The sequence below is a fragment of the Ornithorhynchus anatinus genome, chromosome 9 (assembly GCF_004115215.2).
Source record: "Ornithorhynchus anatinus isolate Pmale09 chromosome 9, mOrnAna1.pri.v4, whole genome shotgun sequence".
NCBI classification, from domain to species: domain Eukaryota; kingdom Metazoa; phylum Chordata; class Mammalia; order Monotremata; family Ornithorhynchidae; genus Ornithorhynchus; species Ornithorhynchus anatinus.
Genome location: NC_041736.1, coordinates 36,897,767 through 36,923,897, shown reverse-complemented (window position 1 = coordinate 36,923,897; position 26,131 = coordinate 36,897,767). Strand labels below are relative to the sequence as shown.

General features: G+C 45.1%; 1 protein-coding gene and 1 long non-coding RNA gene across 5 annotated transcripts in view; one reads left to right on the top strand and one right to left on the bottom strand.

Annotated features, from left to right (window-relative positions):
- Positions 1–26,131, top strand: part of RUNX2 (RUNX family transcription factor 2) — a 308,136-nt gene that overhangs the window by 59,176 nt on the left and 222,829 nt on the right. For all 4 annotated transcript variants that reach the window (XM_039913021.1, XM_039913020.1, XM_039913022.1 and 1 more), the window contains one exon: positions 25,203–25,558. In XM_039913021.1, coding sequence (XP_039768955.1) covers positions 25,203–25,558 — 356 coding nt within the window. The remainder of the gene's footprint in view (positions 1–25,202; positions 25,559–26,131) is intronic.
- Positions 13,416–19,679, bottom strand: LOC120638595. Its single transcript, XR_005660323.1, has 3 exons — positions 19,600–19,679; positions 14,582–14,775; positions 13,416–13,920 (listed from the first exon to the last, which is right to left on the bottom strand). It is a non-coding gene; the product is annotated as an uncharacterized LOC120638595 (long non-coding RNA).

Genomic DNA, 26,131 nt, shown 5'->3' with positions numbered 1-26,131 from the left:
AGCGCCTAGTAGGTGCAGAACACCGTACTGAGCGCTGGGGGAGATACAGGGTCATCGGGTTCCACGTGGGGCTCACAGTCTTCATCCCCCTTTTGCAGATGAGGTCGCTGAGGCCCGGAGAATTCATTCCGTAGTATTTGTTGAGCGCCTAGTAGGTGCAGAACACCGTACTGAGCGCTGGGGGAGATACAGGGTCATCGGGTTCCACGTGGGGCTCACAGTCTTCATCCCCCTTTTGCAGATGAGGTCGCTGAGGCCCGGAGAATTCGTTCCGTAGTATTTGTTGAGCGCCTAGTAGGTGCAGAACACCGTACTGAGCGCTGGGGGAGATACAGGGTCATCGGGTTCCACGTGGGGCTCACAGTCTTCATCCCCCTTTTGCAGATGAGGTCGCTGAGGCCCGGAGAATTCATTCCGTAGTATTTGTTGAGCGCCTAGTATGTGCAGAACACTGTAATGATAATAATAATGTTGGTATTTGTTAAGCGCTTACTATGTGCCGAGCACTGTTCTAAGCGCTGGGGTAGACATAGGGGAATCAGGTTGTCCCACGTGGGGCTCACAGTCTTCATCCCCATTTTACAGATGAGGGAACTGAGGCACCGAGAAGTTAAGTGACTTGCCCACAGTCACCCAGCCGACAAGTGGCAGAGCTGGGATTCGAACTGTACTGACCGCTGGGGGAGATACAGGGTCATCGGGTTCCACGTGGGGCTCACAGTCTTCATCCCCATTTTGCAGATGAGGTCGCTGAGGCCCGGAGAATTCATTCCGTAGTATTTGTTGAGCGCCTAGTATGTGCAGAACACTGTACTGAGCGCTGGGGGAGATACAGGGTCATCAGGTTATCCCACGTGGGGCTCACAGTCTTCATCCCCGTTTTCCATATGAGGTCACTGAGGCCCGGAGAATTCATTCCGTAGTATTTATTGAGCGGTTACTATGTGCAGAGCACTCTGCTAAGCGCTGGGGGAGGTACAGGGTCATCAGGTTGTCCCACGTGGGGCTCACAGTCTTAATCCCCATTTTCCATATGAGGTCACTGAGGCACAGAGAATAATAATGTTGGTATTTGTTAAGCGCTTACTATGGGCAGAGCACTGTACTAAGCGCTTGGAATGGACAATTCGGCAACAGATAGAGACAGTCGCTGCCCATTGACAGGCTTACAGTCTAATCGTGAGAAGTGAAGTGACTTGCCCACAGTCACACAGCTGACAAGTGGAGGAGCCGGGATTCGAACCCACGACGTCGGACTCCCTTTCCACTGCGCCCCCCTTTACGGAGCGCTTAGTCTGTGCAGAGCCCTGGACTAAGCGCTTGGACTGGACAATTCGGCCACAGATAGAGACCGTCACTGCCCAATGATGGGCTCACCGTCTAATCGGGGCAGAGCAAAACAGAACCAAACAAAAACAAGACAACATTATCATGATAAATATTCATTCAATAGTCTTTATGGAGCGCTTACCCTGTGCAGAGCACTGGACTAAGCATTTGGAATGGACAATTCGGCCACAGATAGAGACCGTCACTGCCCAGTGACGGGCTCACCGTCTAACTGGGTGAGACGGACGGCAGAGCGAAACAGAACCAAACAAAAACCAGACAACATTATCACGATCAGTAGAATCGAGGGGGTGTACACCTCATTAACAAAATAAATAGGGTGATAAATTATATATACAAAGGAGCACAGTGCTGAGGGGAAGGGAAAGGGAAGGAGCAGAGGGAAAATCCCAGTTCGGCCACCTGTCTGCTGCATGACTTTGGACAAGTCACTTCCCTGGGCCTCACTTACCTTATCTATAAAATGGGGATTAAGACTGGGAGCCCTATGAGGGACAGGGATTGTGTCCAACCTGAATACCTCCTAGTTACCCCAGCGCTTAGAACGGTGCTTGGCGCATAATAAGCACTTAAATTCCATTAATATTATAGAAATAATGATGGCATTAGAAAAGCAGCGTGGCTTAGTGGATAGAGCACGGGCCTGGGCGGCAGAGGGTCATGGGTTCTAATTCCAGCTCTGCCTCCTGTCTGCTGCGTGACCTTGGACAATTCACTTCCCTGGGCCTCACTCACCTTATCTAGAAAATGGGGATTAAGACTGGGAGCCCTTTGTGGGACAGGGGTTGTGTCCACCCTGAATACTTTGTAGTCATTCGTTCATTCAGTAGTATTTATTGAGCGCTTACTATGTGCAGAACACTATACTAAGCGCTTGGCATGTACAGTTCGGCAACAGATAGAGACGATCCCTGCCCAACAACGGGCTCACAGTCTCAACGACTTCCACTAGGCTATAGTTTCCCAGCTTACTACTTTGGGTCAGATGAAGTAGTAATACTCGCCTCTCCTATCTCACAGAAACGTGAGGACAAAATACAGCGTCCGGTATTATTACTCTGTGTGAGGAAAGCTGAGCCAGGGCCTGAATCCAAGCGAGAATGTGGGTGATCGTGGAGGAGGGTGGCCTTTTGTCTGATTTTACCCCAGGTACGTCCCTTATCCGACACGCTTCTACGGCAGGTATACGTTTAGCACCTAATCAATCAGTCAAATTTATTGAGCGCTTACCGTGTGCAGAGCACTGTACTAAGCGCCTGGGAGAGTAGAATATAAAAGATACGTTCCCTGCCCACAGTGAGCTTATTCTGTTCTACAGTTCCTCTACTTTGGCTCTTGCCACAGTTCTGTGGCCTGGTTGCGGCATCTTAGTTCTCATGGGACATGAGAGGGCAACACAAGGGCCAGTCCCGAAAGTAAAGGTTTCTGACCTGCGCGTGAGCGGTTCCTGTCAACCTAGGGGCAAGTAGCGTGGAGAAGCAGCGTGGCTCAATGGAAAGAGCACGGGCTTTGGAGTCAGAGATCATGGGTTTGAATCCCCGCTCTGCCACTTGTCAGCTGTGTGACCTTGGGCAAGTCACTTAACTTCTCTGTGCCTCAGTTACCTCATCTGTAAAATGGGGATTAAGACTGTGAGCCCCTCGTGGGACAACCTGATTCCCCTGTGTCTACCCCAGCGCTTAGAACAGTGCTCTGCACATAGTAAGCGCTTAACAAATACCAACATTATTATTATTAACATTATTAAGTAGGTGGGGAGAAGGCACACTGAGGGAAACCAGCCAGCCCTTCAGAAGAAGCAGTGTGGCATAATGGATAGAACATGAGCTGGGAATCAGAAGAACCTGGGTTCTAATCCCAGCTCTGCCACGTGTCTGCCGTGTGACCTCAGGCAAGGCACTTAACTTCTCTGGGCTTCAGTTCCTTCGTCTATAAAATGGGGATTAAGACTGTGCCCCCTGTGGGATAGAGTGTGTCCAACCTGATTAACTTGTTTGCTTAGAACAGTGCTTGGCACAGAGTAAGTGAGTGCTTAACAAGTACCATCATAATTATAATAATAATTGTGATTATTAAGAGGTTGGGCATGTAGACCAGTGCCTCGGAGTGGAGTAAAATGGAAGAGGTGAGATTGTGGCTGCTAGTGACGGAGAGATAGTAGGCAAGATGGTGCAGGTGGGAATGGACAGACCAAGCCTATTCGAACGATGCACTGCACCTCACTGCCCACAAGCACCTGTTCCAAACCTCTTTTCTTCTGCTAGAGCCAAGATCCAGCAAATTCCACTCAATTAATCAATCAGTGGTATTTATTAAGTACTTTCTATGGGCAGAATGCAATAATTGCTTTGGATCGTACAGTTCAGGAGAATTGGTACACGCGATCCTTGTCCTCAAAGAACTTTCTATCTAGTCAGGGACAGAGACCTTAAAATAAATTACAGAGAAAGGAAATCAGAGGATATAAGTCTATGTACGTAAGTGCTGTGGGCTGGGGTGGGGTAGAATGAACTTCTTAAACGCTTTCCTACTTATATCCTCTGATTTCCTTTCTCTGTAATTTATTGTAAGGTCTCTGTCCCTGACTAGATTAAAGATGAAAGCGTTTAAGAAGTTCAGACCCAAGTGCATAAGTGACACAGAAGGGAAGGTTAACAGGGTGGGAAAATGAGAAGTTAGTCAAGGAAGCCTTCTACCCCCAACCCCTTGACTCTGCAGCCACCGAAGATGGGGACCAGGTGCAGGTGCAGAAAAGTCTGGGGGGGCCGAAGCTGCAATAGTAGTGAGGTCCATCTTGCTGGAGCTTTAGTGCTCTGCACACAGCGCTCAATAAATACGATTGAATGAATGAATGGAGCTATAGAGAAAATAAAATGTAAAAGAATATATATTGAATATAGGAGGATTTGAGGAACCAGAGAGGCAGATCTGGGGCATGAAGAGGGAAGACGTGAAACCTAGGGTGAGGGAGGTGCTAGCTTTAGGTTGCTCTACTGGAAAAAAGTTGTTTACCAAACCTCCAAAATTCCTAGACGGCAAAATTAATTCTGACAGGCAACTCTCAAGTGGATTTCTCAGTTCCCATGTTCATCCACTTTAATGCCTTGATCCTTTCTCCCTCTTCATTGTTCGGAAAAAAATAATTTAGTACGTAAAAGTTTTTGGTCTCCTGTTGCAAGTGAATACTTCCAACTCCTTTCACTATTATTTGCTAATCTCTGAGTCTCTCTAAATTAACTGACATCTTTTTGAAGCCTCCTAAGAAGAGATGCAGATGGTTATCTCTAAAGTGTGCTGCTGCTTCAATAAGCAGTTTAGATTTCAACAGTGGCTTCACAAGGATCTATTTAGATCTGTTTAGGTTCTATTAGAAGGTTCTATTCTTTTTTGACATTACTGTCTTAGAATCATTCTCCCTATCATTAAATATCATTCCTAGATAATAATGTTGGTATTTGTTAAGCCCTTACTATGTGCTAGTTACAGGGGTAGTTACAGGGTAATCAGGTCATCCCACGTGAGGCTCCCAGTCTTCATCCCCATTTGCCAGATGAGGTAACTGAGGCATAGAGAAGTGAAGTGACTTGCCCACAGTCACACAGCTGACAAGTGTTGTATTCACTGGTGTGTTCTAGGTTGGCTTTCATTTTGTACTTCATATCCTCGAAAGATTGCACAAGTAAAGGGTTCAGTAGGGATTTCCCACTGACATGAAAGGGCTGCGGGTGTTTTCAAAACTCCAAGTAATAAGATACGCTATCTCTACTCTGCCCTCCGTGAGCTTAGTGGGGTTCCTTGCTATAGAAGCTGCAACCTAGGTCTTGGCGGTCCCTATCAACAGCTCTGAGATGTTAAAGTGAAATCAGAATTCCCTTCATATTCCTTCCCAAAATGGGATTCAGGTGGGGCTTACAGCTTCCTCCTCTGTAAAATGGTGATTTTTTTTATGGCATTTGTTAAGTGCTTACTGTATGCCGGGGCACTGTCCTAAGCGCTGGGGTAGATAAAAGGTCACCAAGTTGGAAACAGTCCCCGTCCCATGTGGGGCTCACGGTCTGATGAGGGAACATTAAAATAAATTACAGATAAAGGAAATCAGAGGATATAATAAGTCTAGCCACATATGTGCCGTAGGACTGGGGTGGGGTGAGTATTAAAGCTTTTGAGAGGTTCCGATTTAAGTTTTTTCAGTTGAAGAAAAAGTTAAGAGACTTGCCCAAGGTCATAGGGCGGACAAGCGGCAGAACCAGAACTAGAATTCAGGTCCTTCTGACTCCCATGCCTGTGCTCTCTCCACTGGGCCGTGCTGCTTCTCCAGACCATTCAAATCCTATCCTGGCTTCTACTTAGACTGTGAGCCCAGTGTGGGGCAGGAACTGTGTCCAACCTGATGACCTTGTGTCCTCACCAATGCTTAGTTCAGTGCTTGGCACAAAGTAAGTGCATAACAAATGCTACAGTTATTATATTCCTGAGGTCTCCCAAAAGCTCTAGAGGCCCAATCTTATACACAATTACTTGGAGAGAAGGGTCTGTGTCTTCAATTCGTGAATCAGATGGATCACTAGGACACTGATAGGTTTGGGGAAGGCTGATGAAAATGTGGGACAGGAGAAAGTGGAACTTTTTTCACCTCTCTGCAAGGTTGGGTAAAGAACTTTAAATATAGTACCAAATTAATGCGGGATTAAAAAGATTGGTGTGGAGTTCCTAGAAAATATGCAACTGATAAAGTATTGGGAAGCAGGCAGAATGATTTTTCCAAGAAATGAGCCAAAGCGGAGGACAATTTGGGGGTAGGAAGCTATGTTTGGAGTTTGGCACGACACAGACTTGGACATCACCCTAAAATTAGGGTATACAATTTATAGACTTGGCAGCTTGCTACATGGTCAAGGAGCCTGAAAGGCATTTAAGATCTTTTGAATTGTCTTACTGTTTGTGCCCCACTGGAATTTTCTGAAACCTTAATTCATTAAAAAATTACTTTTCAATAACCATGGGCTTCTCTCGTTTATGGCTCTTCTTCTACATTAAACAATAAAAAGGAGCAGAAGGAATGTTTTTCCCCTTAGGTAATATTTAAATGACCTCAATAAATCCAAAAAATCAGGGCTGCTGGGGTTATATGTAAATGCGATAAAGGTAAAGTAGTAAAGTCTTTTGATGATTGCAACTTCTCAAAGAAGACTGATTTTCCGAAGCTTGTGGGGAAAGAACAAGAGGTTATGTGAATTCATCCCACCGCAAAAATGTCTCCATCCTTTCGACAAAGTCATTTTAAAAAAAGCAAAGCATTGTTACTTTAGGCTTTTAATTCCTTTGGAATAATAACCTCAGCATCGGAGCCGTTATACAAAGAGAGTTTGCACATGTGTAAGGAAAAACGGTTGTTATGTGTCCGGGTTATGTAATAAGAGAAATCCTGTATACTCCGAAGGCGAGCCAGAGCCTCTGCAGAAGCTAGTTATTAAGGAGTCATCTGCAGTATGATGGAATGGTTTCTTTTCCTCTTGCCAACAAGGCAAAGCAGATGCCAACAAAGGATGTTCATTTCAGATTAACTGCAAATGATGCCCTCAATACAACTATTTCAGTCCTATGGTGAACCATGACTATCCAGTTTTTAGGGCGCTTTTTACAGGGTGTGGTTTTTCTTTTTCTATATTCTCTTTTCTTTCACTAATTTTGTTTGCTTTTACTAATGCCCTCCAATCACCATAGAAACAATCTGGGCGGAATGTGAGGATTACCGAACTTTGCTGTATTCAATTTTATTTAATTTCCTGGCATTGAGGAGCTACACTATATAAAAAATCTTACGTTCTTATGCTGCAAACTGTAGGATATCGATTTCAGGTGCTTGATTTGTCTCGAGATACAGCGTTCTCTCACTGAAACGGCTACTTAAGAGTGAGGATGACCAACGGACAGCACTCCTGATATCCCTGTGGTACTAATGAGCCCTTGTGAATTCTTTTGCACAGAAGCTTTTCCGCACTATAGGAGAGCGAAGCAGTCCTTAGGGAGGGCAAACTTGGGCTGGTGTCTGATAGGAAGTTCAGCCTGGGTTAAACATTTGAAAACGGAGTCTGTAATTGGCACAGTGTCTTGGAAACTAAAACCTCCTGATTCCTAGTACTCAGAGAGGCATGTTGTATTAGTAGACAGTAACTTTTGTCTCATAAATGCTTTTAAAATAAACAATGCATAAGGAACTATGTTGAAAGGAATCAAATGTATTCTAAGTGGAACAAGAAGTCTGAGAAGTTGAAGTTGGCATCGGGGAACACTTTTTCACACGAGCCGATGGCAACAGTCTTATTGACAACAGTAAGCATGCTTGTTGGGCATCGTTTCAGTTCACTGAAATGCATTTTACTAACTATTCCTTGGCAATCATCTGAATTAAGTGTGTGTTTCTTAAATTGCCTGCAGCCAAGTAGATCCTATTCCACCATGGTGTAGAAGGCAATCACCAGCTTGTCATGTACTCCTAAATGTATTGAGGCTTAATCGAATGGAAGCCAGACAGCAAAACAAAATGAAAATGTAGAGTGGGTTGTTAACTGAGCTATATTTTATTTTATATAATTTTATAATGTATATAATGATGTATAATTTTATATAGCTATTTTCTGAGCTATAGTGCTGCATTGTACCATAGATTTAACTCAGAAAATTGTACAGCATTTGTTTAATATCATTGATGAGAGCCTGAAATTAATGGCATAAGCCTACATAATTTCAAAGTAAAACAGTAGTTTAAGCCTGACTTGCAATCCTGACTAGGTTCATCAATCTGGAAACCCAAATTAAGTGATGAAACAAATCTACTATGGCCATGGGCCAATTTCCACATCAGGACTCTTTCCTTCGCCAGCATCACAGCATCACATTAGCACATGTGAGAAAGACAGAAGGAGGGGAAGAAAGGCAAGACCAAATCTTCTGGGAACTGCAGTCCCAGGTTAAGGCTTAGCTTGTGTATTGAGAACCATCCTAGGAGGTAAACTGCAAGTCCTAAACACGACTCACCACCATGGAGATCAACATTTTGTGCTCTGCAGGGCTGAGAATTATGCTCTGGCCATTAAGGGACTTGACCTGTGTTCCCTCCACTGTTGAGTGCAAGTTCCTTATAGGCGGGGAACATATTATTTTATAATTCTGTACTTCCCAAGCACCTAATGTAGTACACCTCACCAAGTCAGTGCTCAGTAAATGCTAATACTATTACTACAGAAGGATTGCTGGACGGTGTTTCGGAGCCTGTGGGGCACGGAGGAGAAACTAAATCACACATGACCAGGATGTCCCAAATGCCTGCCACTTCAGGCACTTTAAGGCTCTGTTCTGTAGAACAGATAGTCCCAGTTAAATGACACCAGCAACTGGAATCTTAAAAAATTAATCTTGCTTGATAGAATATCCATGGCTATTTTTAAATGTCCCCCTTCTCTCATTCATTATTTACATCGTGCCATGAACATGCAGGATTCTGGACAATCATTTATTGTTTAAGATTACTGTTACAGCATCATTGTTTATTCTATTTACTGGTTGCTCATATCACTTAATAACCTTTGCATCTTAAAGATATGGGAGGGAAGAAGGAGAATAAGTTTTGGTTTTTTTTACTTTCAGGGCCTAAGGAGGCACTAACTTATCTTCCTTTAAAAAAAAGTTACTTGTTAATCACTTACATGAGCCGGAGTGGATACAAGATAATCTGGTTAGACAGGGTCTCTGTCCCACAAGGGGCTCACAATCTAAGTCGGAGCAGGAGAATTTAGTCCCCATTTTTCAGATGAGGTAACTGAGGCACAGAGAAGTTAATGGACTTGCTCAAGATTGCACAGCAGACAAGCAGTAGAGCTGGGATTAGAATCCAGGTCCTCTTTCTAAGGAAGGATTTAGCTGAAAGGAGCCTGGGATTGGGAGAGGATTTTGCAAAGGAACAGATCATAAAGTCAGGGGGAAGAGGGTGAGATGGGGCTCTACAGCTGTTCTTAAAGTAGATCTAATAGAAATTTTGTAGAGAAAAGGAAGTGGGAGAGAAGAGAGGAGGAAGAGGTAGATTCTTGAATTAGGTTTATGCTCAATTACAAGCTTAATCCTCTTAAATTTTACCAGAAACTGTTTCCCGTTTCTTTTTTCTCTTTTGCCTTTTTTCTCCTCGTCAAAGTTCTGTGTTTCTCAGATGCTGACAACAGCATCCTTTCTTCCACAGCAGTTGCCTAGATCACCAAACTAATCGGCCAAGTTTTCAGGGTTTACTTCAAAGAAGTTGTCGATTGAGTATGATCAATAGCTCAAGCCTCTTTTCTCCCTACCCTTGGAAACACTGCCTATCCTTGTTTTTTCCTAAAACAGTTCTCTCCTGGTTCTCCTTTTACCAGTCTGGCTGCTCTTTCTCCATCTGTCTCATTTGGCTCTTCCTCTGCCTCCAAATTCCTAAGTATAGGAGCTCTTCAAGACTCTGTTCTGGTTCCTGTCATCCTTTCACTCTACATTCACTCTCTTGGGAAGCTCATCCACTCTCAGGGCTCAATAAACATCTCTATATGGATGACTCGCAAATCTACCTCTCTAGATTTGGCCTGTCTCCTCTTCAGACTCACATTTCCTCATGCCTCCAGGACATCTCTAAACAGATGTCCCAACAGCCCCTCAAGCTCAAGATGTCCAAAACTGAACTCCTCATCTTCCCTTAAAAATCCCCCCTTCTACCTAACTTTCTCATGCCAGTTGACATCTCTCAAATCTGTATTTGCTAGTATTTCTTGCCTTGGCTTTATGCTTGACTTTCTCTTGCACCCACGCCACTCAGTCTTGTCACAAAATCCTGTCAGTTCTTCAATCAATCAATGGTATTTATTGAGTGCTTTCTATGTGCGCAGCACAGTACTAAGTGCTTAGGAAAGTACAGTACAACACAGCAGAAATGTTCCCTGATCATAATGGGCTTCTTTTCTTCTTCAAATCCAGAAGAGTGAATAATAGCATCTTTCTGGGATCAAAGGGGAGAATTGACCCATCATTTGAAATAAAAACAACCTAAGAAATAATTGATGATGTTTCATCCTCTTGCTTCCCCCCCCAATTTTTTTTATTATTTTTAAAGGAATAGTTATATTGAAATGGATTCTTGCATACTTATTGTGGTTTTAAAATAACAGCTCATTTCCTCACCTACATCCTGGAAAGGTGCAAGAAATTTACCCCATCAAGATGGAGAGGGGTGGGGTAGAAGCTGTGTTAAGATGTCCATTGACGGAAAGCTCCTTGTGAACAGAGATCAACTTTACTGCACTGTACTTTCCCAAGTGCTTAATACAGTACTCTGCCCAGAGTAAGCACTCAATAAATTCCATTGATTTATTGATGAGTAGCAGAGTTATTGACCACTAATGTCTTTGGCCCCATTCTCCCCTGCCTGTGGAATTTCAGCTCTGCTTCTGGGTTTGGCTTGGACTATTTCTGCCAGAGAGATAAGGTTAAAGGAGAAGAATTACTTGCTAGTATTTCTCCTCTTAAGCGCATGACTTATCTACTTATCCATCTTTAATTTATTTTAATGTCTGTCTCCCTTTCCAGCCTGTAAACTCCCTGTGGGCAGGGATCATCTATACCCCCCTTTTTTTTTTAATATTGCAGTCTCCCAAGCGCACAATGCTCTGTACATAATAAAGTGCTCCATAAATACCACTGATTGATCGATTAAATAATTTATTCTTTTAACCACTTTTCCCCCAATGGATGAGTCTGGGACTCCTAATTTCCAGCATTTTTGTATCAGATGTTTTTTTCTGATTAGCAGCTCTTCAAAATTCGCAGCTCCAAGCAAGTACCTGTTTCATCTATCCCTAAAACTAGCTCTGACTACTCACAGGAGTCAGTGTAGGAATGGTATTGTCACGCCAACATGAATGTTCACCAATCTTGTCTTCCTCTCTGTCTCCTTGGAAGTGAGAATTGGGTTAAATTGTTATCACTTATTTTCCTCCTTAAAAACGCAAAGCACTTTCCAACATACTGTCCCAGTACCCTCTGAGGTATTGATATGTATCATGAGTCCATTATGCTGGTACTTTTCATGGGATTGAAAAAGTATGGAAAAAAGTGTATATCAAATTTTCAGTGCTTTCATCCCCTAAAAGCCACATATGTTTTTCATGTGATAGCAAAGATTTCAAGGCTTAACTGGATTAAGGTTGATATTTTTCTTTGATTTTCAAAAGGGGCTAATCAAAATTTAGAGCCTAATGACCTGGAATTTTAATTTGCACTAAGTCTACACCAGCAAAATGAAGAATTGAGTTAATTATCCAGATATTTCAGGACAAAGTATATTTTTACTTTCTATATACCTACAATTAAAACAAAAGTGTTTGGGGGTTGTTTTTCTTCTATTATCAGTATGATTGGCTCAATTCTCCACATAACTTTGCTAATACTCTCCTGGCCATAAATGCATAATACATTTCTTTAGAAAACAGATATGCAAAACAACCGAGGAGTTCAAAATTAGAAAACGTTTTATCTCTAGTTTGGCTTCCGGGTGGAGATATTTTGTTAGACTTCTGCCTGGAGGGAATTTTTTATGGTTGAATTATAAACGTATGTACAGCAAAGTTAGAAAATGAACTACTGCTAGTCATATTAGTTGTATAGAGACTTGTCCTTTGATACAAATGCAATGCTGTGGACAGTGAGATTGCATTCATGGGGGTGAGTGTGCTCATAAAAATAGAGTCATTGGTGCTGGTTTCAGGTACTTCTCCTTTTTGAGGCAGGGAAAAATTTGCTCTCACTTCCCACCCCACCACACCCCTCCACCACACACCACCCATCCATGTGATATGATGTATGCTGTAGGATTTTGTTACAGTGTGACAACTTGTCTGGAATATATTTTAATGTCTGTCTCCCCTTCTAGATTGCAAGTTCCTTGTGTGCAGAGATCATGTCTACCACTCTACTCTAGTGTGCTCTCCCAAGTATTTAGTACATTTGCTTTGCACACGGGTAATGCTCTGCCCAATTACATACCAATGATTGATAGAATACAAAAATCTGCTTGAGCCCCCATATGGAGCCTTTCTCTAGGGGGACCCCTGCCCCAGTCCCCTTTGCTTACAGGTCCTCATTCCCTCAGATGCCACTTCCAACGGGCGGGCACTTTTATATTTTTCACTGCTTCCTGCCCACCACTGCCCATGTGCTATGAGGCCCTTGGCTTTCATTCAATCATTCATTCGGTCATATTTATTGAGCGCTTACTGTGTGCAGAGCACTGTCCTAAGCACCTGGGAGAGTACAGTATAACAGACATATTCCCCGCCCTCAACGACTTTACAGTCTTGCCTCTCGCTATATCATCCAAAGCTGACACCAGCGGTAGTGAACGTTTTCTGAAGAAGCAGCTTGGTGTAGTGGATAGAGCCCGGGCCTGGGAGTCAGAAGGTCATGAGTTCTAATTCCGGCTCTGCCCCTTGTCTGCTGTGTGATGTTGGGCAAGTCACTTCACTTCTCTAGGCCTTAGTTACCTCACCTGGAAAATGGGAATTAAGACTTTGAGGCCCACATGTGACAACCTGACTGCCTTGTATCTACCCCAGCACTTAGAACAGTCCTTGGCAAATACCATGTTTATTATTTTTCTGCCCCTTTGTCATTTGGGGTGAGCATGGCTCAGACACCCTTGGTTAAGAGAAGAAAGGGATGTCCTGCAACCAGAAGGTCATGCATTGGAGTTGTTTTTGCAATAGTGGTGGTGCTTTGCACTGAACCACCCAAACTCTCTTGCTCAAACCTCTGTGCTCAGTGCCATGCTTTGCGAGAAGGCTGTTAAGGGAGGATGGATGGTCTGTGGTGGGAGACCAGACCATCTCTGAGACCTTAATAGCAAGTAGACAACTAAGTGCCCTCACCCATTTTGTACACCATCTTTGAATTTGATGCTCCAAGAAGCCGAGGAGGGAATCAAGGAAGTCTTTTTTCTTTTATTGCACAAACCAGTGGAAAATCAAAAGAAAAAAAAGCAAAGATTAAAAGCAGCAGCAAATATACATTTATGTATTTGTGGATGTGGATGCACGTCTATACATACAAACACACTCAGGGTAATACAGTTGTTCTCTGCACAACTAGACAGACCAGAGGTGAAAAATGGTAGCCACAGACCACAGATGAAAAATATAAAGGTAAGGGTGTTGTTTCAGGGAGCACGGTCACCAGATGGTGCAGTGCCGCCTGAAAGTCACTTCTTCCTTAGGGCAGATTTGGAAGGATTTCTCCCAGCTGTTTGTGACACCACCCCGCAATAACCACCAGTCTAATGAGTTTGGTCCTCTCCCAGACAAGATGCATCTACCATCAGACTCCGTGAATCACGCCTCGTCAGGCTTCACACCCTCGCCCAGTGCTGTGACACTGACTCCGCATCTGACCAACCAGGTGCTACCATACTTTCCGGGCAATGACTGTTCCGATGTTCACTCAGCTCCCCAGTATGGAAGTGGCATTCCAAGTGAGTGAAGGAGTGAGGTAGAGAAAGTTAAGGACCTAAATGAGACAGTCAATCAATCAATCAATCAATCAATTGTATTTATGGAGCACTTACTGTATGGAGACACTGTACAAAGCATTTGGGAGAGTACAACAAAAGAAAGTAGATAAAAGCCCAGGTTCTTCACCACCCCAGTCAAGAAGACAGGAGCAGGAGACCCCTGCTTACCCATAAGTCCCTTTTTCTGGGTCAGGTCAGTGGAAGGAGACCTAAGAACCAACAAAGTGGCTTATCAGGCTCTCATTTTGCCTAGTTGCAGCTTGTACATTGTTAGCCATCAGTCCGTCAATTGTGTTTATTGAGTGCTTACTGTGTGCTGAGCACTGTCCTAAGTACGTGGGAGAGTACAGTATAACAATATAACGGACACATTCCTTGCCCACATCGAGCTTACAGCGAAGAGGACGAGCTTACATTGGTGAACTAAGTATTGGCAATTAGATGAGGTTCAGTAAAATAAGTGCCAGTTGCAGATAGTGGAAGATAAATCCGATGAATATATTGTATGCACATCTGCACACGTGGAACTTTACACTCTTCTCCATGTTAGCCAGGAGACTTCGGTCAGGGGAACCAGACATCCCTACAAGCCCAACTTTGTTGGACTAAGCCGTGGAGGTAGAGAAAAAAGCAATCCTAAAGCGAAAGGAAGCTTACCCTAATTATTGGTCTTCTGCTACCTGGTCCAGAGTCATATTACTTGTACTCTCCAGTATAATCATTTTCGGAGTCATTCCATTTTGGTGTGTTTATAAAAATTTCCTTTTTTAGCAAATTGTATTAGTGACATGTGAATGACAGTTCTCTTCTGAGCCATGTAGCTTTCCTTCGTGATAGTGATGTCGGCAGCCCTTGATTCAGGCATGAAAAACAACTCGTATTAAATTTAGAATATCACAACCGAAGCATGGTATTCTTTAACAGCAATTGTCACTCAAGTCAAGCAGAAAAAAGTTACCTGTTATTTAATGATTATACATTCATTTTTTTAAGCAATCAACCAGTAGTACTTATTGAGTGATTACTGTGGGCAAAGCACTCTATACTAAGCATTTGTAAGAGTACAATAGAGGCTAAAGATACTATCCATGCCCTCAAGAAGCTTACAATCTCATGGAAATAGAAAGTCTCACAGGACTATAGTTACAAAGTTTTCTAACTGGCAGCAGTGGTGGTGAGCAGCAGTGAAGGGGCCTTGTAAGGAGTCAGCCCACCACCTGGATTTCCCCCACAGGTTCAAAGGTCGGGGCCACATCCTGCCAGTAAGAACAAGGAGGGGACAGCCACCTTGCCTTCCCCTCTAATCCCCAACCCCTTCTGGCTTTGAATTGTTGGCAATGAAAGGATTGGCCACTGCAGCCCTTCCCTGGCCTGGACCCACGTGAGCAGAGGGACCCCCACCCTCCCTCTGCCAGATGAAAGGACTGCTGACAATTACCACCACACAATTTTCAAAATGGAATGGCTGTTCCAGGAGCCGTTTTTCTCCTCCAGAGCCAAGTTAGCGCCTGTACCGATTTACTTCCAGCACTGCAGCCACAGAAACTCTGGTCTAAGACATAAGTAAAAAATCCCTAGGTAAAGTGACCCAAGATCCTTATTTCTTCTTAGAACCGGTTCTAGGAGTGGATAAACTCTGTGGCCACCCAGAAACCCCTGTTTTCCAGATCTGGTCCACTGTCCATGAACTGAGGGTGGAACCCCAAGGGGCCTTCTCTGCCTCTCTCCCCACCTTTTCCTGACAGGACGTTTGTTCGGTGACTCCGGGGAAGTCTGTAACGTGTGGCCCCCAGCTCAATCTGGAAGGGATATGAAGTTTAAAAAGCAGAGCTACTTGGAATTATTTGATGTTCCAACCTTTAAACCACTGCTGAGTCTGCGGTGGAGGGGGGTCTGATAGACTCTGAGGAGAGGGCAGTTCAATGGCAAGTGGCAAGTTTGCTCTTTTAAGGCCCCCTCCTCTGCCACCCTCCACCATTCTCACCTCCACTGAGCCTTGAGGCATGAAATTCCAGCTTTCCCTGTGTCCTCAAATTGCTAGTATCAACCCTGTTGCTCACTTTTAAGCCAGTCTATGAAAATTGCCCTTTGAAAAGTGAAGAACTAGGTTGTTATTGCCAGGACAAGAACTTGGCCATAAGGACTGTAGGAAGATACATGAAGCGTGAATATTTCCAGGAAATATTGGCTGATAATGAAACCCGTGAACTGAATGCTATGAATTAGTGATGTGTTATGTTGGACCATGAAAATATAAAGAACGGGGGAAATAAATTCCTGGTGGTATCATTGGCCCAATAAGTTACTTTTAATAAGGTGCCATTGAATATACTCTGATGAAAGCCCCACTTCTCACTGCCTTGTCCTGATATGATCATGTCATCATTGTGTTAGAGGGATGACTATAATGAATATAGTACTAAGGATGTATTTGAAAGTTAACGGGATGTAGAATTTGACTAAAAGGGGTCAAAACACATCACGCTGGCAACAAATTGTAGTTGAATAAAAGAATGAAAACTAACTTCTTCTAAGGGCAATGCATAACTGCCTTTTGAGTTTTGAGATGACAATACTGTGGGGGGAAATTTTATAGAAAAGGGTGTCCTCTGCCTTTTCTAAATTTCAGAATTGGAAGTCAGTGAAGTCTGTTTCTCCTGCTTCAGAAAGTGTTTTGCAAAGAAGTCTCAAAATCAGTTAATTTCAGAATTGCCTTGTTCCTTGGCTTTTCTATATATAAAAAGGGGAAGGTAATAGTTGATGTAATTTGAGAACTTATGATAGAAGAGACAGGAAGAAAGTAAAGTGCTGTATTGTAGATTGCATCAGTTTTCAAGTGGTTCAAGTTGATGATTTGCTTTATTTCTGGATTTTGAATAAAATACAAAGTGGACAAAGCTGGGCTGTTTTATATTAAATGGAATTTGAGTGTTGTGTACCAGAGCAGTGTAAGGTGACTTTGAGTTTTTCCTGATAAAAATAGAGCCATGAAAAAAAATTCAGTGAAGTACATGGGGCTCTTATAAATTTATAATGATTATTAAAGAGCTTCTTTTTTCTCTTGGTGCCAGTAAGTCTATATGCTTATCAAAAATATAGTTTCAGAGTATTTTAGCACTACTGCCCCATAGGTGTAGCTACTCAGCACCAGGGGGAGTGGGGAGAGAATAGGAGATGTCAATAGGAATGTGCTTTCTCTGTCATTTTTTTCCAGATTCATGCACCTAGAACGCTTTTGTTCATTCATTCATTCAATTGTATTTATTGAGCACTTACTGTGTGCAGAGCACTGTACTAAGCACTTGGGAAGTACAGTTGGGCAACAGATAGAGACAATCCCTACCCAACAACTGGGCTCACAGTCTATAAGGGTTCACAGTCTAGTTCAGATAACTCAATGTGTTAAATTCAGTTTTTAATGTTTTTTCCCCTTTTTAAAATTAAAAAAGAATCTACATTGCTGAAGTTTGGATCTAGAATTCACCCCTGCTAGGATGCTTGATGTGTCTCTACCCACACTGGACATGTCCCCTTATGACTGTATACTCTAAGCTAATGAACAAGTGGATCAGCTTCACACTGCACAGTTTTGCTCATGCATAGGTGGTAGAAGCAGCAGTAACAGCAGCAAGAATAATATTAGTAATATTACTAATAATAATTACTAATCATTAGTAATGATATTTATTAAGCCCCAAATATGTTCAAAGCACTGTACTAAGCACTAGGAAAAAGTACCTAGGTGAAAATTTGACAAGATTTCTGGCCCTTAAGTGGCTCACAATCTAAGGAAAAATAATCTTCCCACTTCCATGCCATCTCCTGGGTGAACCTGTATGGTTTGGTTTTATGAAGCTATTATTTCTTTTTCCTCCTCCTCTTCCTCCTCCTTCTTTCTCCTCCTCCTCCTCCTTCCCTTTCTCCTCCTCCTGCACCCTATATAGTTCAGGTTAGAGTGGCTGAACCTATCCACTGAATTTCAAGCAGGAGAAGGGGGAAATGAGGAGCCCAATTTCCTCCACCTACTCTCTCTTCTCCAACTCAGAATTTGCTTACTCACCACTGCTGCTCTGCCACAATAATAATAATAATAATTATGGTATTTGTTAAGCGCTTACTATGTGCCAGGCACTGTACTAAATGTAGGGGTGGATACAAGCAAATAGGGTTGGACAGAGTTCCTGTCCCACGTGGGGCTCACAGTCTCAACCCCCATTTTACAGATGAGGTAACTGAGACCCAGAGAAGTGAAGTGACTTGCCCAAGGTCACACAGCAGTCGAGCTGGGATTAGAACCCATGACCTTCCGACTCCCAGGCCTGTGCTCTATCCACTACACCATTTGAATCCGGGCCTGTAAACAGCAGCACCAAGCAGACCAGATGTTTGGGTTTTAGTTTTTTTTTGTTTTAGAAAGGGCCAATGGGAGCCTGTCTTAAACCAAGACTTGAGTTGTTGTGAGTTGTATTATAATGGGGACTGGCGGCTCCGCAAGGCTAGCGCAGTAAAATAAAGCCAAGAAAATATGTGTGTTCGCTCTGTGTTCAACAGCTTTGTGCAAAACTGAATGCAAAGGAGAAACATATCTAGCACAGAGCTGATCGTATGTGGACTATATCCCAATCCAATTATCCGATTTTCAAGCCCCTAGTTTTTTAAGGACCCCTTTCAGTGTCTTCACTTAAGGGACCCCATTTGGAACGAGACTGAACTCCACAGATCATTTTTGATTCCCTTGGGCTCCTCAAATCCTTCTATCTTTATAGTGCCTTCAGGTTCCTTCTCTTTCTTTCTCCCAAAACAACTCACAAAATCCCCTAACTCCAGCTCCTCTCTCCAAGTGTCTCCTCCAATTTCATACTCCTAACAGCTTCCTCACTCCTTGCCAGTCTGCAAATTTTCTCCCCTAATTATATAACATTACCACACTGGTTCCCATATAGCTGAAGTCACAGTGATTATTGTCATGGGCGAGGGAACACGTCGACCAACTCCGTTGGACTGTACAGCGCCTAGTATGTGGCTCTGCACACAGTAAGCACTCAATAAACACCACTGATTGATTGCTTCAGTATCACACAATCACGACTCAAATGGTTCCATCTACAGAAAGTTTCAACATTTCAGTTCAAGTGAGAGTAAAAGAGGCAGGGCTTCCTCGGGCACAGCTTCTAGGGGCAGGGTTCAAAAGGCAGGAAAGAGACCATTAGAGACCCAACCAGAGAGCTGAGAAGCAAAAAACGACCGCCAGAGTCCCAGAGCCAGACCCAGAGAAATAGCCAAAGCCACATCCAAAGCCACAGAGATCCAGTGGCACTGCCAAAGCCAGAGATGCAGAGACGGAGCCAAAGGCCCAGAACCAGAGAAAAAAAACCCAGCCAGGGGCCAAAGCTACGGCCACATTCAGAGCATCAGCTCCAGCACAACCAGAGGGGTGACCAAAGTCCCCAAGACAAAACTGGAGGCTCAGCTAACCTGCAGCAGGAGAGTCACCTGGAGACACTTGGAGAGGAAGCATGCGCGGCCCCACACACACATACGTAAATATGCATAGCAACCCACAGAGGAGACAGAGGGACACATAGACTCAGAGAGAAAGGATAGCTGGGGAGGAAAGAGAGAGACAGACCCAGATAGGAGGTGGAGAACAAGACCGAGTTGGTTCTGGACCTTACCTGGGTCTGGATGAAGATGTGGAACTTGCACCTCTGTCTCTGTCCTGGGCTCCCTCCCAGTCGAAGGGGAAAGAAGGAAAGGGCAGGAATTAAGACTAGGTCCTGGAAGGAGGTGGTGGGGGAAGAAAGGGAATGTTGCAGCCATCCCTGAAGGAAGCAAGCTAAGGTCGGGGTCGTTGGTGAATGGGCCAATCCGAGCTGTGATCATTCCGCTGGTATGCAGGGTGGGTGGCTGGGATGTCCTGGGGTCTTAACTCTTTCTGCCCCCCTTGCACTTGTGTATTTATCCTCAGCACTTGGTTATATGGATGTGTATTTGCTATTTCAACGTCTAGCTTTTCAGTTAGAATGTAAGCGCCTCGTGAACAGGAAATATCTCTTGTCCCTTGGCTCTATCTCCCAGGTGCCTAGTGTTCTTGGAACTACTACAGCCATTTGGCACACGGATTCACTATTACCCCCAATTTGGGAGTGGGACGGAGCCCTGAGGTATTCCAATCCTGTGCCAGCAACAAAGGGTGGCAGTAACCCTGTGCTCTCACTACTGGCCCAAGGCTAATTCCAGAATTCCAGGGGGGTAAAATGAATGGCATCACCTCATAGTTACTGGCCAAGAGGTCTTCACCCTCAGGGAATCGACACCCTTGAAGGGAAAGTCCTTGTCTTAAAATTTCCTCACCAGTATAATTCACTGTACTGTGACTTTTCATGTATGTAAATGAAATTCAGTATCTCTCCTACAGTATTTTCCCTCTAAGAGACATTTTTAATACTGGTCCACCGAAAGAGTCTTAAGAAGGCTTTAGTGTATTTAGGAGGACATTAAAGTTGGCTTTTTCATCCACCGTAACTGTGAAAATGAAACAAATGAAAAATTCTGTAGAGCAGCTAACTTGGATGATGGGTGGGTGTCCTGTGTTTTATTTTTAGCTCTGCGCCTGGAACTGTCATCAATAATGTGACATCTCTGTGCATCAACAGAGGTTAGCAGTAAAGACTATTCTATAAAACATGGGCAGAGTTTGGGATTCAGAGAGTTCACTTTATTTAAGGTGTATCTTGTGGTTTTTTTAATAATAATTGGCGAAGCAGTCACATTCCCAGAAAGTCTGCTATTTGTTTTCTGACTCCAGAAAAAGCTCTACAAATAGGGGTGCTCCTCCCTAGTAATCTGAAAGGAGAAGCCAAAACAATTATATCTTCCACTAGAAGAAAATATAAACCAAAATGAGGGAGGATACATGTAATATCATGGATTCCAAAATTCCATGTAATATCCATATGTGACTGCCCCTTATTGGCATCAGGAGGAGGTTTTGTTCTTGGGGGGGGGTCTAACGTATTTTTTTTCCTTGAGGAGAGATTTGAGCTAGAGATCAGTTCCAGGCTTTAGTCAGTTCCAGTTGAAAGTGTAAATATTCAGCAGAGAGACACTTTTGAAAAGAAACGGAGAAATAAGCTGTGCCAGGTAACCTGGAATTTTGTTAGGGTGGCCTATGGAAAATTTTATTTCTACATTATAAATAACTGAAGGATATTTTAAGGAACTTGTCACCGGTGACTACCAAGAGCTACTTTTAGTTTGTTCTAATTAGCTTTTCTGAAATGTGTGTGAGGGGCCGGGGGCGGGGCGGTAGCGGTGGAGGACACTGAGGAACAGATGGCTGTAAAACGCAGCTACCGGATATGACTAATTAAAACAAGTAATTTCTCTTTTCAAGAAGATGGCCTCAAACCCTAATTCTCTTCAGGGCTTGGTGTGGAAAAGCACAGTTACTAAAAAGTGTTGTTTGCTATTTATTCATTCAACTGTATTTGTTGAGCGCTTACTATGTGCAGAGCATTGTACTAAGAGCTCGGAAGAGCACAATACACCATTAAACAGACACATTCCCTGCCCATAACGAGCTTACAGTCTAGAGGGAGGAGCCTTACTCCTTTCCTTACTTCCTAGGTACCTGCATAGGAAGCTAAAAGGGAAGCAGAGGAATGGGAAAGGGAGACAGAGAGAGAAAGTCGGCTAAACGCTAGCTGTCCTAAAACTTCTGAAATACTTTCTGATCCTAAAGTGGATATTGGATTCTTCTCCTTCCTTTCCTTTTTTCCTTTTCCTCCTTCTCTCCCTTCCCATTTTCTCACTCAGACTCTCTCTTCACCGTCTTTTTATCCGTTGCTTTGTCTTTCCCATCTGTTAGTCTCTACCGCTGTTCTCTTCTTTTGCATCCTCTATATATTTCATTCCTCTTCTTGCCTTCACGAAGCAATTAGCCCCAGTGTAGTTTGGTGGTCTAAAATTTGTTGTCGTTGTTGTTGTTGAAGCGATGGGTGGGAAGGGAGAGACTGGGGGAGAGAGATAGGTATCCCCCGGGTGGTTGGCTATTAGACTTTCAATTTCCCTTAGAGGCAGGATTAGACACTTTTCGCAACTCCTTCCCTCTCGCAGCCCCCTGTAATCGATACCTGAAGATCTCAGCTGGACTTTGAAGCGGTTCTGCCTGGCCCGGAATAAAATGCAGAGCCAACGGTTGGTTCAGTTTTGAAGGAAAAGAAATAACCATCCAGGACGGGCCACCGCAAGCATGGGGGAAACTGACCGCGATGTTTGCAAACAGCGAACGGTACCCAGAGCTAGAGCTCTCCCCTGTGACGGAAAAGATTATTTTCTAGAATAAATACTGCAAACACTCATGCAATCAGAAAGCTCGTGCGCTGCCACTTTTGGGTTCATTTCAGATAACCCGGCAGCACTGTCTGAAGGGAGGGTGGGATGGAGCTGTCATTTATAAGAGGGGGGTGTTCATATCATCCACATTTTATTTTATTTTTTTTCGGTTGTTTCTCTTTAGGAGACGGTGGGTCACATCCCTAGCTATTGCGGAGATGGAAGCGGGGAGGAAAGGGGAAAAGGAATAGAGGAAAGGGGAGCGTAGAAAACGGGAAAGACGAGGAAGGGGGAAGGGAAATTGGGGAGAAAAGAAAAATACACGGGGAGAAAGTGAGAGTGGGTCTATGCAGGGGACCCGTTTGGACGGAAAAACGAGTAAGGGGATGGAGAGAAGAATGGTTGTGAAATAAAGGGGGGAGATTAAAAGAGCTGAAAACGGAGGGAGAGTTTTATATAGCAATCTTGTGGTGGCATCTTGTTTTTTTCTTCCTTATCTGAACACACTCAATGTGCTATCCTGGGAGTGGGAGGGGTCTCAGGGTCCACAGCAGCCCCAACTCAACGCTCTTCACAAGGTTTTTGGGGGTCCCTCTCCCCCATCTCTCTCCCCACCCCCTACCCCTCGCCGATTTTAACGGGAAGGTGGAAGTAGTAAGCAGAAGCCCTACAAATTAGAAAGGAGGGTTTTGATAGGTCGTTATCTGTTGGGAGGAGGCGTTTGCACTTTTATTCTATTGGATATGTAAATTATTTTAAGAAGATTTGCCCTTTTTGGTTTCGGGGAAGGGAAAAAAAAAGCAATCACACTCTTTAGCTTAATAGTCTGAAGATGTGTGTGTTTTATAGTTTTCATTCATTCAAGGAAGTGCTTTAGGCAAGGTGAAAGCCAGACCCGAAGTCTTCAAACCCTGCTAGTTCATGGCTATCTTTTTTTTTTTTTGGTAAAACAAGATTTTCAAGTGGGTGAGAGGAGGAAAAAAAAAGTGTTAATGAAAAGCCTGAGGAGCAACAGTTACCATCGGAGAAAAAACTGCCTTTCCAGCCCCCCTACCCCACCCTTCCTTCCTGTGGGCTAAATTAATTCATTTTTTCCCCCTATTCTTCTGCGGGCGATGCACATTGTCTTATTTATTTTGAAGGCTGCCGAGTAAGAGGGCTGGTTGGAGACACCCACGTGCTTCTGACTCTCATCAGCATAATGATCGACTTAGCCAAAGAGTCCTGTCTATATAAACCACAAAAACCTAATCATTAGAAATCCCAGCCTCCAAATACCACATTTTAGGACAAAAACTGCGGCATTTTTCGGCTCCTTCATCCTTTCGACCGCAACTTTTTGCGATGCAGGGGATCTTTTTAACCCTGATTTCTACCTAAATAAATAAATAAAAACGATTCCCACTGAAGCGTTTTGTGCTTTTAATCACCTATCCCCCCCAAACAGGGGGGAAATAGAATTTCAGTCTCTTTAACCCAACCCAGCAAAGATTTAGAGCTTTAATTAAAAGCGGGGCACTATCTTCTTTTTTTTTTCTACCGAGTTTTGGGGAACGGATTTTCTTGATCAGGTTGACAGTTTTCCAACGGATTTTCGGTCTTCCCTGGGACTCTGACTTTCGCGAATGTAAATGAAAAAAAAAGTGATTTTCATCGGTGACAGTCATCACTTAGGGTTTTGGTTTTCTTTGATTATTTGGGTCAAATCCCTTTCCCTTCTTCCTTTTGAAAAAGAAAGACCTACCTCTCCCTCCCTCTGTCCCCACCCTTCCCAGGAGCCGCTCTTTGGGAAGAAATTGGTGCGAGGAGGGAGCGGGATAAGGACCGTACCCTGGGCGGAGGGCTTGAGAATTGTTCGCCGCCTGAAGTCACAACGAAAAATGACTCCCCTCCGCTCCGCCCCGAAAATTCTTTAGCTTCTCAGCTCCATCGATCCCGGAAAGGGTCTCTCGGCTTGCGTTCGTGGATCGGGAGGAGATTTTCCTCCCTCCTCCACCCTCTCCCCCCTCCCCAAAAAAAGGGAAGAGTCCGGGTGGGTCGGGAAGCGCAGCGAAGCAAAGCCATCTCCCCGCCGCTCCGCTTTACCTTACCTTGAGAGGGAAAAGAAAATCTCGCCCTCAGAAGCAGAAGTGGTTGCAAGGAGGCGGTGCTGGGGAGGGGAACGAGAACAGAAGCAGAAGAAGAAAAAAAAAAAAAAAAGGAAAGAAAGAGCCGAGAGCGGCGGCAAGCGAGGACAGCGGGCGAGGAGGAGGAGAAGCATTCTGCAGCTGGGGCAGCTGGGCAGGAGGAGCAGAAGCCTTGTGCAGCCGGGGCAACTGTGCAGGAGGAGGAGAAGCATTTGCTGGGGCAGCTGTGCAGGAGGAGGAGAAGCACTGTGCAGCCGGGGCAACTGTGCAGGAGGAGCAGAAGCACTGTGCAGCTGGGGCAACTGTGCAGAGAGCCGGGCAGCTGTGCAGGAGGAGAAGCACTGTGCAGCCGGGGCAGCTGTGCAGACAGCAGAGCCGCAGCCCAGGGGCTATGCAATCTGCAGCGGGGCTCTCCTGATCAGGAACCCGCCCTCCTCCAGGACTGGACAACCGGGAGCCGAGGAGGAGGGGGGGAGGGAGGGGGTCCCAGGAACCCGATCCCAGCTGCACCCCGGCAGCCTCCCGCTGGGTTTTCCCAAACCTCCGGCGCTCCGAGACACTTCAACGGAGCTGTCTGGGGGTTGGGGGGGGCTGCTGTTCCTTTCCAGCAGACTGCATCGACCTCCCCTTATCTCGCTCACCGTCTCCGCTTTGCTCCATCCCCCCCCCGGACCCCCTTCCCCCCCGTTTCCTCCTCTCCCTCCCACCCTCTTTTTTTTTTTTTTTGCCCCCCCCACCTCGTCTGTTCTTCTTCTTCCTCCTCCTCCCCCGGCCCCTTCGCTAATCGGCGGCTGTTGTGATGCGTATTCCCGTAGATCCCAGCACGAGCCGGCGGTTCAGCCCCCCCTCCAGCAGCCTGCAGCCCGGGAAGATGAGCGACGTGAGCCCGGTGGTGGCTGCACAGCAGCAGCAGCAGCAGCAGCAACAGCAGCAGCAACAGCAGCAGCAGGAGGCGGCTGCGGCGGCTGCGGCGGCTGCAGCGGCTGCAGCGGCCGCGGCTGCAGCTGCAACGGTGCCCCCCCGGCTGCGCCCCCCGCACGACAACCGCACCATGGTGGAGATCATCGCCGACCACCCCGCCGAGCTGGTCCGCACCGACAGCCCCAATTTCCTCTGCTCCGTGCTGCCGTCGCACTGGCGCTGCAACAAGACCCTGCCGGTGGCCTTCAAGGTAAGCCCCCGGACACCTCCGCCCACCCCCTTTTCCCCCGATTTCGGGAGCACGGCGAGGACCTGGCAGCCCGAGGAGCTGGGTTCTAATCCCGCCTCCCGCCGCCGGGCCGGTCCTTTCGCCCCTCCGGTCGCTCATCTGCAACGATTAGACCGGGTAAACCCGTCAAACGGCAGGGACCGTCTCTATCTGTTGCCGACTGGTTCATTCCAAGCGCTTAGTACAGTGCTCCGCACATGGTAAGCGCTCAGGAAATACTATCGAACGAATAAATGAACCTGAGACCGTGAGCCCCAACCTCCTTAGCTCCTAATAATAATGATGTGGGTATCTGTTCAGCGCTCGCTATGTGCAGAGCCCTGTTCTAAGCGAGCACTGTCCCACGCGAGGCTCCCCTTTTACAGATGAGGGAAGTGAGGCACAGTGAAGTGACTTGCCCACCGGCACATAGCTGCCGGGATTCGAACCCACGACCTCGGACTCCCCATCCCGACCTCTTTCCACTGAGCCACGCTGCTTCTCCTATCTCCCCCCCCCTCCCAGCGCTTAGAACAGCGCTTGGCACACACTGAA